Genomic DNA, 14,180 nt, shown 5'->3' with positions numbered 1-14,180 from the left:
TAATAAACGTCATCACGCAAGCGTGGACGCACTTGGCGGTGTCGGGACGGACCCTGCTTCCCCATTGGCGCCTTGCCAAGGGGTAAGGGGCGGGGACACGGTGACGAAGCAAGGGTGGGCGGAGACTTGCGTCAGCTGCTGAATGACCTGAACCGGATTTGATCCCATTCCCTTCCAGCCTTCCAAGGAGCTCGGCCCTAGGGAACGCTTTGCCTTGCCTATATCGTCCTGTTCGTCTGGGCCCACTTTCTTCTGCGCTCGCTCTCACAATGGCGCTCAGCGATGACGACGTCAAGAAGCAGGTACTGTACTGTGGATGGGGGGCCCTGAGGAGAGACCCTTCTTATCAAGCCCATCCGGCTTCTCCTTTCCCTCGCGGCCCTGAGCTCCCTTGGCCGGGCTGTCATGTGACGCGCGTCCTTTTGGCCAAGCTGTGGAAAAGGGAATTCACCGGTTGAAAGGATGGGGGCGGACATACTCCCCGGGAAATACCTTTTGCACCCTGAAATGCACTTTGCACCCTGAGAGTCTGAAGAGCTGCTCTGTGGATGGGTTGAGAGAATGTGCGAGGGACCTGGGTTTTGCTTTGCTTTCTGCATTCGTTTCGGTTCTCAAATAATTGCATCTTGTTGCGTTATGGTTAAGTGTGCTTTGGATACCGCCCTGTTAAGTGTGCTTTGGATACCGCCCTGCGCTTTCCTTGGAGGTTTTTAAGCAGAGGTCGGATGGCCCTCTGTCATGTATGACCTCGTTGAGATTCCTGCATTGCAGGGGGTTGGACTAAATGACCTTTGGGGTAACTTCCAATTCTACAATTCTGTGATTTTTAAGAGTAACGGGTTGCTTGATTTGTTTTTCTTCAGAAAAACAAATGTTTAATAGAGAGCCAATGTTGTGTAGCGCTAAGTGTCTAACCTACCCTCCTGGGGTTGTCAAAAGGACAAAATGAGGAGGGGAGAGCCAGGTGTTCCACTTTGAGCTTCTTGGAGGAGAAGGTGGTTTACAAAGGTAATCAATAAAGCAATAACTGCATGGCTTCGTCCTAGGTATGCTCAGTTTCGGTATAAACCCTACCTTCCTAAATCCCACTGGGTTCAGTCCACCTTGACTTTCTTCTAAATCAACATGCATAGGCTGAAGCTGTAGAAGTGTACGGTATATGCATGGCACTTGCAGCACAATCCTTGTGAGGTTTATTCAGAAGCAAACCTCACTGTGTTCAATGAAACACCCTCCAAAACACCTTTTTGAATATCTGCAGTGTTATTTATGTGCACATGAAAATAGTTAATGTGGGATAAAAAGGGGAAGAGATCCACTTTATAATCCAGTACCCCTGACAGTAAGTGACCATAGCAGGAAAGTCCTTTTGTACATTTACTTGGTAGTAAATTCCCACTTAGTTCATTGGGGTTTCTTCTCAAGTAAATTTGTATGAGGTTGGGCAGAATACCTGTTGAATTTGAAACTTCCAAATAAATATGCTTACTACTGTGCTGCAATGGGATTTAACCTTGAGGGGGGCTTGGGGTAAGAAGAAAAGCTTGTTACATTAGAAATGTTCACTACCTAATATGCAAGATTACATGGTTGTGTTCTTAATGAATAAACGTGAAAAGTTATCCCCTTCCCAGTTTCTTGTGCACAAACAGGAACACACTATTGCACACATTTTGAGTTTTTGAGATGTACTGAGAAGGTGAGGAAAGCTACTTTTGATTACCATGGTTATGGTTATCACAGCGTCATGTCCTACCTTGTCCTTGAATATGTGTCCTTGAACCAAAGTGTTTGCAGTAAAAATGACTAAGTATATCTCAAGAAGTAGATAGATGGAAAATGTTTGCTGTTCACAAAAGCTTGTGGTCTTGTACCAAGTCCTATCTTCCTTTGTTTCCACATTCACAACTATCAATACATAGTATTATTACCAGTGTAAGATTAATGGTTTGTTCATGGATAGGATAGAAAAGAGTGAGGATTAGCTGTGTAGTAGAAGATGCTCAAGGGTAGTTGCAAAATTATTTGTAAAGTAAAAGTTGGCTAAGTTTGAGGGGAGGATGACTATTGGGTGGAAAAGTTAGATATAAATGGATTTAGACAGGAAGCTAAAATGTCTTACTATTGAATTAGACACAATAAAGGAAAGACAAATATTTCTATTTTAGCTATTTTTAAATGGGCTTTGAGAGAGTCCAGCTAGAACCAATTTGTAGCCAAGGGTTCTTGTGGCATTAATGATCGACCTTGGGTGCTCACAAGCCATAATATGGTGCCACTGCTACTTGTTACTTGCACTTTCTTTAAAAGACAAGTTTGCTTTGAAGTGTGACTGCTCAGCCATTGAGCAAAGACATATAAATTCTCCGCTTATACTGCTTACTTCTGGACTAGATGCCTATCAGTAAGATGTGTTTTATCCCAACATAATGGTTTGATTGTAAACAGAGGATATCTTTTGGAACTCTCTTGTAAGACTATGAAACTAGAAGTCAGTGAAGTAAGCCTTGTAGCTTCATGTTTGAAATAATTTGGAAGAGAGAAGCAGGTGTGAAATTGATTATAAAGGGACAGTGGGGTTATTTTCACATCGTGTATGTGTGTGGGAAAGATCTGGAAAAGCCCATGATTAAGACTCACATTAACTGATGAAAAAACTGTAGGAAGTTCTGGTCCCAGCAATTGAACCTTTGGAGCATGTGGAACTTTGGGATTTGTAACATTTAACTCTAATTGGATCCTTTGAAGCACCTTCTAGTAATTATATTCTTATCATTGCTAATGTATTTTATCTATAGGAGTGACAAATAAGCTTATGTTTGTTCAAGAACCTAAATGCATGACAGATACATTTCACTATTCAGTTGGGAACAAAGATGAGGAATACAGCACAAAGCCTGAATGCTATTGGTTGGAAGGGGGATATTTTTCTTTTTTACTATATGAGTAAACTTGAAGTATCTTCCAAAAATTCCTAATACACATTTAAAAAACATTGTGGCTTTTTTTATACCAAATACCACTTTGAGGGCTTCTGCAGAAAATTAATAATACTGATCTTTGGGAGTTACAGTATATATACAGTATATGAAAATAGCAACAACACTCAGTTCAAATAGTCATTTTCCTGAAGGAACGTTTGCATAATGGAATTTTTTGATATACAGTGCATGTGATTTGGCTGTCCTTTAGAGCTTGTCCTGTTGACTGTAAATAGTGTCCTTCCTAGTAGAACTGCCCTGAGCTAGGTTTGGGATGGAATATTGTGCTGAACTCTGCATAGATCCAGCCAGTGCTGGTAAAACATTGTCCCCTTACAGCTGACAGGCAGAGTACGTAAGTTTTACTTAGTGTTTAACATCCATAAGCTGAGCCTTTCTTCACATAAGTGACCACTGTATGCTTTTTATTGTTATTAAGAGGTTTACTTTGGGAGCAGGTCAGTTTTTTGTTTGAGCCCATATACCAGTTCTCCAGTATCTCAGGAAGAGAGCTTTCTCACCACCTGATCTTCCAACCAGAGATGTTGGATATTGGGACTTCTCCAATGCCAGGAAAAGGACCATAGCTCAGTGGTCAGTGTATCACCACTGCAGACATACAGAAGTTTACAAACAGTGTTCGAAACTCCCATTGTTCTATGCACATTTTGTGACATGGAAGTTCATTAGCTTGAGCAGTACGCAGTGCATTACTGCATCAAAGATTTCAGATTAAAACTGCAGTGTGGAAGGAAAGGAGGACCTTTTTCTGCCTCCCCACTTCCAGCTACTCTCCGAAGACTGGAGAAGAGACCCTCTTAAGAATATTAGTGGGGTGGACTGGGGAAGGACTAGAGCATGGGGAAAATGAACACAATATTTTAGCTGCAGCTCATTCATTTTCAGCTTTGTACTCTTGTTATAAAAAAGCACGCCTAGAATTTCCATTATTGCACCCATAACCTAGGTTTATGGTGCCATTTAGCTCCAAGCTTTCATATCTCAGTTTCTAACGCTGTTTACAGATTATATGCTCTGCCACTGAGCTATGGTCTCTTACCTGCCATTGCACACACGGGATGAAGATTGTATATTATCCTACACATTTGGTAAAACTGCTTAACATCTTGAAGTAGAAATCCTCTGGTCTCCTGGAAGTAGAGTGATATTATGAAGCCTTCATAATACTAGAGCTCTGGGCCAGCCAATGAAGCTGAGCGTTGGAAGATTGAGGAAAGAGAAAATAAAGCACTTCTATGAAACTCGGTCCCACAAGAGGCAGTGATGCCACCAATTTGAATGGCTTTAAAAGAGGATAAGCAGATCCATGGAGGTTAAAGTTATTGAACAAGCCACCATGGCTATGTTCCACCTCCATTGTCAGGCAGTGTACAGCAGTTACAGTACTGTGAATTGCAAGTGGACAGAGAGCTGTTGCTATCTGGTCCTGGTTTGTTTGTTGCATGTATGTGTGACCTTTCATCCATGGAGCTCAAGGTAGCACACACAATTATCCTTCTCCCAGTTTATCCTCACGACATCCTGTGAGGTAGGTTAGGATTTAGGATGAAAGTCAGTGATTGGTCCAGGGTCACCCAATGAGCTTTATGGCCAAGTGGGTATTTAAACCCCCATTTCTCAAGTTCTAGTCCAACACTTTAACCACTACACTACACTGGCTCTCAGGCTTTCAGTAATCATCTGGCTTGCCACTGTGAGAACAGGATGCTGGACCAGATTGGGCCATTGGGCTGACTAAGACAGGCACTTGTGATCTGCACACATTGACCACAAATCATCCAGCAGAGGGTTGCACTGAGATAAATGGAGATTGAACGCAGCTAACCATATACAGCTTTATCATCATCATCATCATCATCATCATCTATTATAACATTTGCACAGGGGTACCCGTCCCATGTTCCTACACCATTTGTATTTGGAATGTGTTTAACTCCATAAGAGCTTGAGTATTTGTCCATGAGCACGATGTCCCATACTGTACTTGCAAAATCCAAGCTTCAAAAAGATTTGCATTTAAAGTTGTCTAGTTCTTTGCTATCACTAATCTAGATGCAGTTAATAAATGAAGGATTATATTTTTATTGTATTCTTAATTAATATGAGGAGTAAAATAAATATAATTCTCCTTTGTGTTACAGATCAAGCACATGATGGCTTTCATTGAACAGGAAGCCAACGAAAAGGCAGAAGAAATAGATGCTAAGGTAAACAAAAAGTATTTGTATCTTTCCTGCATGTGGAACTTCCATAAAAGATGTTGGCTTCTTCAGATAACTAAAAGCTCATTTGTGGCAAACTGAATGTTTGCCAGTCCTCCTTCTGAAATTTCTCAATGAGCCCTATGTGTGGATACACAAAACTTTTTGACACTGTATCACCAGCAAAGAAGGTGAGGGGTTATGATTGGTGTTGAAAGTGAACATAAAGCATGATCTGTACTTGGTTGTAAATCCCACTGAATTCGTTGGTGCTTCCTCCTAGGTAAGTGTGTATAGGATTGCAGCCTAACATTCCCCTCTAGTTTAGTAGTCTTGAATACAGAAATCAGTTTTCATGTATACATACTCTAGCAGTTAGAATTTAGTAAAAGTTTTAAAAGGGAACGGAAGTGTAGGATATGAAGTTTCAGTTTCCAATGAAGACATTCATTAGCTATGAAAGCAATATATTTTTCCGTCTATAAGATGCCCCCATGTATAAGACGCCCCCTATTTTGGGGGGACACTGATTTAAGAAAATAGGGGGAGATCTTTCCGTGTAAAAGACCCCCAAATTCTGGACATTATTTTTTAGGAAAAAAACCTAGGCTTATGCATGGAAAAATACGGTAATTGGATTTTGCAGTATTTTGCAAAACGCCCTATTTTAGTAGAAAAAGCAGCATATATCCCAGATGGAGTCTTGTTCTTCCTAACAGGCTGAAGAAGAATTCAACATTGAGAAAGGTCGTCTTGTTCAGACACAGAGACTGAAAATAATGGAATACTATGAAAAGAAAGAAAAACAAATTGAACAGCAGAAGAAAATGTAAGTAGTATGCTGTGACTTTTAACTTATTCTTGGTTGCAAGTAGCCAGCATGGTATGTAGTCCAACCGGAACTACAGGAGAGGTAATTCCGCAAACAACATGTCATTTCCTGAGGGAAGTGATGAGACCCTGAATACGTTCTCCCCTCTTTAAATAAATAAATAAAATCCTGAAGGAAGAGTATGATGTGTTGATGAAAAGTACCTCTGTTCCAGCCACCTTAATTTCTGTATCCACTTGTGTCCATCAAAATGAATTGCAGTCGTGGTCCTGCTCACTAGTAAATGGTAATAATAATGCAGTAAGTAGTGGTCTTTAATGTAAGAAATAATGTCACTCCATATAAAGTGATCTCTAAGCAGAGATTTCTGTGTGATCATCTGAGTAAGTCTTGGTGGTGGCTTAAAGAGATTCCAGAAGTGGACTGACATTATGAGAGTTGGGGAAAGGGTGTTTACAAAGAGCTTTACTTTGTGCCTGTCTGGATCCAATATGGGGTATGCTGAGGGGGAGTGTGCAATAAATGACTGCTTGTTAGACTGTCTGAAGCTTATGGCACTCAGTTCTGTTTTTCCATCTGACTTGCAGTCAGATGTCCAACCTGATGAATCAGGCAAGACTGAAGGTTCTCAAAGCAAGGGATGATCTGATTGCCGTAAGTATATACTTCCCTTTATAAAAGAAAGAGGATTCTTACCATTTGTCTGACTCACAACTGGTGTCTTTAAAAAACAAAACTTTCAGGTTTCACTCTTGGGGGCCTCCCTGATGTAGAAAATACTTGGGTTTGGAACTTGTATGTTGTTGTAGGTCCAGGTGTACTATAAATGGAAGCTAAGTCTGATATCACTTTCTGCTATACTGGAGAAGAAATAAGAAGTAAAGATGCTTATTTTCTGCTTTCAGCCTGTTCATTGCCCCCCCCCCCAGCTAGCATTTAACTCTTGCACAATACAACATTGTGGGGAAAGAGAAAGTAATTGTATTCAGTGGCATGTTAATGGGGAGGAATTCCTCCTAAAATGATAGAAAGGGTGAACCTGTTCTAGTAGTTGCACTACTTCAGGTGAGGGCTTATGTGAGTTAATGGTCCTCTGCACAGAGCAACTTCCTGAATACAGAAAATTAGCATGTCATTGAAAAGTTTTCATATTTTATCCTGATGCATTAGTATTGTTGTTGCTGGATTCTGATTTTGTTTGATGTTTAATAAGGAACACTTCCAGCATTGCCTTCTTGCCTAATTCTATTTTTAATAGGCATGGCAGTATGAAACATAGTTACAAAACATTCCCCTTCTTTCTGCTGGTTATTTGGGTTAGAAATACATTGGCTTAAATTTAAAAAGAGCTGCAGGGCTACAATTAATGTGTGTGTCACAACAAAATGCCTTGCTCACTCCACTGTTAGGTGAGAGTGGTATAATGATATTCCATAAACAGAGCTCACTGCAGTAGAATTTTCATTGTTTAATTCCTGTTTCCCTTAACAACTCAGAATACTGTATCACTTTTTAGAGAGAAAGTTGTCCCTTTTGCAATTTGACTCTGATATAAGAATTGATTCTGGCAGGATGTGCTAACACTTGCTGTACATGTTGTGGAGAGTGTGGAGAGGGCTGAAGGAAAAAGGCTAAGAAACATGAATTCTTTCACAATCGACTCAAACAGCTCAGTCACATGCTTGTGATGCATGAAACGCTCAAACTTCCTCTTTATATCACAACTTTATATTTGTACCAGATAAGTGACCAGGGTTGGAAGGAAATTTCAGGAATTTAGTCCAAAATGAAAAACTATAATATAGTGTTGAACTGTAGTATGACTAAATAACAGAACCCAGAACGGGGCAGGCTTGCTTTTGTAGAATAAAGTAAATTGACTGCAGTCTGGGATATATTACAATGGAAGTGAGCCTTATTCAAAATACTGGTATTATTAGGTGCAGACCTAGACCCCCCCCCAATGGTGTCCTCAAATGTCCCCTTTTGCTAGCTTCTATATATGTGGATGCTGCTCACTTATTGGGGGGGGGAATAAATCACTATACTTGGGGACAAGACTTTTGTGCGGAATTACTTTTCTTCCACCCATGGCAGTGTGGCCTGGTCTCCATCAGGTTTCTGCATATGCATGTTGGACCAACGGTTGCAACAAAGCACGGTCCTTTAGTCTTTGTATCAATCATAATGGTCATTTCACTAGTGACTATATAAAATGGTCCTGTTACAAGTTAAATTTCCACAGTGGTGGTAAGACTTAATTTTTCCACCCCCGATTATGTTTAAAGGATTGTCTCTGGAAAGGCTTTTTGCTTTGTGTTCTTAAAGCTGAGGTTTGCGTCAATTACAATTAAACGCCTTAACTGAGCCTGTGCATTGGGAATTGGGGTTGGGGCAGAGGGAGTCTGCCTGAGGTTTAGTGTTTGACTGAAGGACATCATGTGATCTTTTCTATCCGCATTTTTCTCTTGTTGTAGGATTTGCTGAATGATGCCAAGCAGAGACTGGCTAAAGTAGTAAAGGATACTGGCAGGTATCAGAGTCTGTTGGATGGATTAGTTCTACAGGTAAACATATTCCATGCTTCCTACAGACACTTCCCTGTAAAATAACTTGCATCTTTATTGTCTCCTTTTAGTTGTGAATATAGACCTCTTGAATCCACACTATCAACTCTCCTTTGTATTTCTTAGGATGTTTCCCAGTTAAATTCCCTACCTCTAGTTTCTCTAATCTTGAGAAAGCACTCCATGTATATAGTATGTAATCTACTAACTCCAATGCAACATGAAATGGTCAAGTTTTTATCTTTGCTAAAATTACTACCTTTGCCACTTGTCTCCCTAAATGTACTTGTATCCATTAAGATCAGCAGAGAAAGACCACCTCCATTTCTCCATTCACAATGTTAAACTGCTAGAGCAGAACTTTTTACATTTTGGGCCATCAACTCTGGAAGCTGTTACCCAGAGAGGCCTACCCAACCCAGGTTTTGTACTCCTTTTTGGTAAACCATCCGCATTTGGCTAATTAAGTCCAGTATTGTGTGAATTTAAATTAAATATGTTTTAATTGTCCTGGGGTTTGTAAAGGTTTTCATTAAACTTAAGGATTCTTTCAACTCAGATTGTATAAATTTTGCAAGCCACATTAAGCTCTTGTTCTATTTTTAAAAAGGGATTTTATCAGTTACTTGAGCCTGCAATGACTGTCCGATGCCGGAAACAGGATCTTCAGTTGGTTAAGGTAAGGGGTTTTTGGGGGGTTTTTTACTATAAGCTCCTTGGTGTAAAACCACACAATAAATGTATAGTTAAAGTAGCAGGGGGTGGGGACAGAACCCAAATTTGATCAGAGGTGTGGCATGAGGTGGATTTGTTATCCCATACACTTTTCCTGGTCTAAATAACTATTCTCCCTTCCCTACCTCTTTGGTCCTGCTGCTGAAAATACTTAGATACTAATGCTGTTAGGTTTTGGTGGCTTTGCCACTGAGATGTCACCCCTCCCTCTTATTAGAAATGCCGCTCAGGGCAGATGCCAGACTGCGCCAGCCACCAGCATTTCCAAGTGGCTGTCCCTGGCTGCCGATGCCTTAAGCAGACCAGAGGCCTCCATATGTGACTCCGTGGAGAGAAGCACTCACATTCCCCTGCAGCTTGCAGTAGGAAATAATGAGCCAGAAAAGTAAAATTGAATCCACTTTATTGCAGGCTATATACAAAGTTTCTCTGTCCATAAAGCTGTGGTGGAACAGAGTAAGACATCTTGCTTCCTACTCCATCGAGAGCAGTAGCGAAGGAGAGTACAGAATAACATCACATGACCATAGCTGTCAAGTTCTCCCTTTTTAAAAGGAAATTCCCTTATGCTGAATAGGCTTCCTCGCGAGAAGAGGGAAAACTTGAGAGCTATGCACATGACTAGGAAGAAAACATAATATAAACTTCCTGTCTGACGAAGTATCTCAGACTCAGTGTGAAAAACACAACAGTCCCACATGTGCTGCTTTCTTGTGCAGTAGAGGATATATAAAAATCCTAACACTTCTATGCACATCCAGTTTGGGCAGGGCCCTTGTCAACAACAGATGTACGCAATTTATCTGCATTGTTCTGCAAACTGAATAGCACACCCCAAGGAAGTATCTCAATTGCACATGGAAAGCTGCCTTTCGTGTGCTGAATGAAATCACCTTGGTCCATCTAGCTCAGCTTCAACTCACTAGACTCGCAGTGAAACAACATGAGTTCTTCAATTGAAATCTGAATGTAATACCATAAGGGACAAATCAAAGCTTGTGTTCTACCAGTGTTGCCATATTTCAAAATTCATGACACCCACAAAGTTGTTGAGCTCTTTTTAAAAAAATCCCATCAAAATTGTTGAGCTGTTTTGGGGAAACCTCCCCCAGAAATAGTGATTTTAAGCTTTTGGAGCTATTTCCACTGCTTTTTCAATTGCCAGACATCCAGGTTTTCGCTGACATTTTGCCAATTCAGCAAAATTCCCCCTGATGTCATTTTTATACCCGAAGACCAGGACATGACAGGAATTTCCCCAAAGTATGGCAAGCCTAACCAATTGCCTGTGAGGGGCACGAATTCTTATGCAACCTGAGAGGCTAATGAAGTGGTGGTATTATTTTGGGACTGTAAATGGAATTGAGCAAATTATTATTTTCCTTTGTGAACATACAAATCCTTTTTCAGGCTGCTGTCCAGAAGAGCATCCCAGTCTACAAAACTACCACTAAAAAAGAAGTTGATATTCATATTGACCAAGAATCATTTCTCCCTGAGGACATGTAAGAAAGATACATAACTGAAATGGGGCTATTGGTACTACCTAACATGGTAGAGGCAGAGTGGTTTACATAGAACTTTCATGTGGAGAGCAGGGGTTAAAAATATAATAACTTTCTAACATCTAATGGTATACAGTGGACCGTCCGGATACGAACTTACTTTGTTCTGGGGGTCCTTATGTACCCCGAAAAGTCCACAACATGAGGCACCACTTCTGTGTGCGGCGCGGTAGTGCACTTCTGCAATGCGCGCGTGGCAAAACCCAGAAGTATACACATCTCGGTTTGCCACGTTCGCAACCCGAAAGTTACATTACCCGAAGGTAATGTAACCCAAGGGTCCACTGTATAATGGAAATTAGCACTGTCACATGCTCAATATATTATAAACCTTTCACATCCACCCAGAAAACAGCTCATACAGTTGTAGCTCTAGAAGGGATGGAATTTGATATTTCCTCATTATTGTGTTTTTTAAATGCCATCTTGTTCTGTCACACCAGAGTATTTGAAGAGGCAGTTCACTCGAAAGCTTCACAGTGCAGCAACAGATTAGGATGGGAGGACTACTTCTAGGTCCAAGGCTGGAATTGTTTAATAGTCCGCCCTTGGGCATGTTTATGCAGAAGTCCTATTGTACTCTATGGGATTTGCTTTCAGGTAAATGTGTTAGTCTGTGAACTTATGTACACTGTGGAGTAAGTCCTATATCTTAATCTTGCTTCTCCATAAGATGACCAGGAACCTAGGCTTTGTTACAAACAAATACCCAAATGTCCCTAGCTACAACTGTCAAAGATCATTGTAAAACATGCAGATTCATTAAAACTTTTCCTTACAAGTGAAAATTGTGAGGGAAATGTTTACCATGCTCTGATTTAACTTTGGTACGACACTCATGCTCAAGCACAATTAGTGAGCTAGTGACTCATGGGCCACATTCATCCTCCCAAAGCAATTTCATTTGGTCCACTGGTGTCCACTAAAATGTAATCAGTGTGTGGTGCAGTGCACATTTTGCTTCATTTCCTGTTTTAAGTAAAAGTAGCAATGAATCTTGTGTATGCGTTTCACACAGTAATTGTATTGTGTCATGCATAGCCTAAAAAGGCAATGAACTGCTGTCAGCAGAGCATCTTGCAGAAAGCAATTAGTTTTTTAGCCAACCCTGTTGATGACTTGGAACTGCCTGATTACATACAGTCAAACCCATCAAGCATTTACTCCTAGGCGATGCTAAATTTTATTAAAGAATCTGATCCTCCTATTCTCCAGATTTGTCTCTGCACCATGGTTGCAAAAAACCAGAAGTGGCTAATCTTGCCCAAGAATGTACAGGAAAAGATCCTAACATTTTAAAAAGACTATGAAGACACACTATGTAGAGGCACATGTTGCATTGAATAAATTACAGTTGCAGTGAAATGTAAGGGTTGGGTAGGTGACACTGATTCATCCCTCTGGCACATGACTTAAAACAGTAGTTTTGTTGGGGTTTTTTTTCATTCAGTCAGACATTGTTTATCTTGTTTGTGTCTTCTAGAGCTGGCGGTGTTGAAATCTATAACAGTGACAATAAAATCAAGGTTTCCAATACTCTGGAAAGCCGGCTGGATCTAATCGCCCAGCAAGTAAGCCTAAAATCTTCCATTTTCTCTCCCGCCCCACTATCCTTGAACCCTAGATTTCTTCCGATCTTAATATCCTTGGCAAATGATTTGTACACCACTAATTATTTTGATGTGTATCCCATCTTTCAATCCAATGATCCTCAAGGCATCTTACAGTAGACCCAAGCCCCACACAACTCAGCAGCCTGTAAGTGCATGGCTGATGCAGTCCTGGGTCAACTAGGTAGTTGAAGATTTCTGGCAGTGAGAGGGGAAGCAAGCTCCCTGCTCTCTCTCTCTCTGGCCATTCATTGATGCCACATCTTTGCCATCATGTTCTACCTGGAAGGCAGGGACTACAGGGTCCCAGTGGCCCCCTGGCCAATAATGAAGGTCAGAATGTTTCCTTTCAGCTTTTCAGTCCCAGTGGCTACAGGTGCTTGCTCTGAGGTCATAAACTCAGTTTGATGGTGCCAGTCCTCATTACCAGCATTCTGTTGAAGGAGAGGATCATGCATCATGGGGAAAGGACTGCTTCCATTGGTATTGTGCAGTCTTGCACAGCTTGTGTGATGTGTTCCTGCAGCCCTTTATCTTGCCATTTCAGGGCTGATGACTGCGCCTGCAATATCAAGCAAGGTGCTTGGTGCATGTTGCATTCCTGTTCTTCTGTGCCATCACCAAACACATTGTAACTGCTTCGCTTTTTTTCCCTTCAACAGATGATGCCAGACATTCGAACGGCACTTTTTGGTGCCAACAGCAATAGGAAGTTCATGGACTAAATTTCTTCAAGTAACAGTGGAAATTATTCCACTGCCATAGTGAAGGGAATGCTGGAGCATCCCTAATAAACCAACACCCCTCTTAAAATGTAATACTCAGTGCTATATTGTGTTGCCCTGTGTATGTTCTTTGGTTAAGTTATACTTTTTTTCTTTTTTTGCATACCTGCTATGCTTAGCCTGACTTGAAGAGAGGCTGGAATACCTCTGTTCTCAGAACAGTGGTATGTAAAACAGAAATTGAGGCGTTTAGGTCCCTTGAGACAGATTCCTTGGGGGTCGGTCTCTGCTTTGACTACTTCCCTCAAAGCATGTCGCCAACCTGTGTTGTTTATCCATGGTTTCCTTATTTAAAAGCTGTTTGATATTACGTTAAATAGGGGGGGGGGATATGTTTCTTTTGAGGGCCACTGTAACTTATGCTAATTTGGTCAACCCCAGATTCTTGTTCTGTATATGTGGTTTCAAAAATTATATATATATATATATGTATACACATACTTGACTTGTACACATGCACAGCCTATATACATCATTAAAATAAAAAGGTGTGTGAAACTTGTTGTTTTCCTTTGCTTCTGCCCCCAGAGGAATAAGTCTGTATTGGGTCATCAAGCAACCATGTTACTGAGCTTTACAGCAACACCTTCCCTCCATGTAGTTTCAGTTAGGGAGTGTAAAAAAAAGAAAAAAAGAACAGAGAACCAATGGTACCGTTTATCAGAAGGGAGTTTTAGACTAAATTTTAGTTCACTATAAAGTTGGAAGCTTCAAGATTGTTTACAGTTTGCATAGTTTATTTCCCCAATAACAGTCTGATTTATTAAGAGACAAGCTGCTTTTTAAGGTCAGAAGCAGCCATTTTACCACTCTGCTAAGATTAACGTATAACATTTTTTAATACTATCCTTTAACAGAGTTCCCTGGGTAGGTTGCAAAAAGT

The 14,180-nt window shown here is 40.7% G+C and overlaps 1 protein-coding gene across 1 annotated transcript; it reads left to right on the top strand.

Annotated features, from left to right (window-relative positions):
* The first annotated feature begins 144 nt into the window (after nt 1-144).
* ATP6V1E1 (ATPase H+ transporting V1 subunit E1) lies at nt 145-13,763 on the top strand. Its single transcript, XM_035127362.2, has 9 exons — nt 145-302; nt 5,144-5,209; nt 5,923-6,032; nt 6,623-6,689; nt 8,513-8,602; nt 9,213-9,281; nt 10,748-10,842; nt 12,386-12,473; nt 13,175-13,763. Exons 1-9 carry the CDS (start codon nt 270-272, stop codon nt 13,235-13,237), a joined length of 681 nt encoding a protein of 226 aa, XP_034983253.1. The 5' UTR covers nt 145-269; the 3' UTR covers nt 13,238-13,763.
* Nucleotides 13,764-14,180: the final 417 nt, after the last annotated feature.

The sequence above is a fragment of the Zootoca vivipara genome, chromosome 10, assembly GCF_963506605.1.
Source record: "Zootoca vivipara chromosome 10, rZooViv1.1, whole genome shotgun sequence".
NCBI lineage: Eukaryota > Metazoa > Chordata > Lepidosauria > Squamata > Lacertidae > Zootoca > Zootoca vivipara.
The sequence above is the reverse complement of the archived record's forward strand: the minus strand, read 5'-3'. Positions and strand labels throughout refer to the sequence as shown.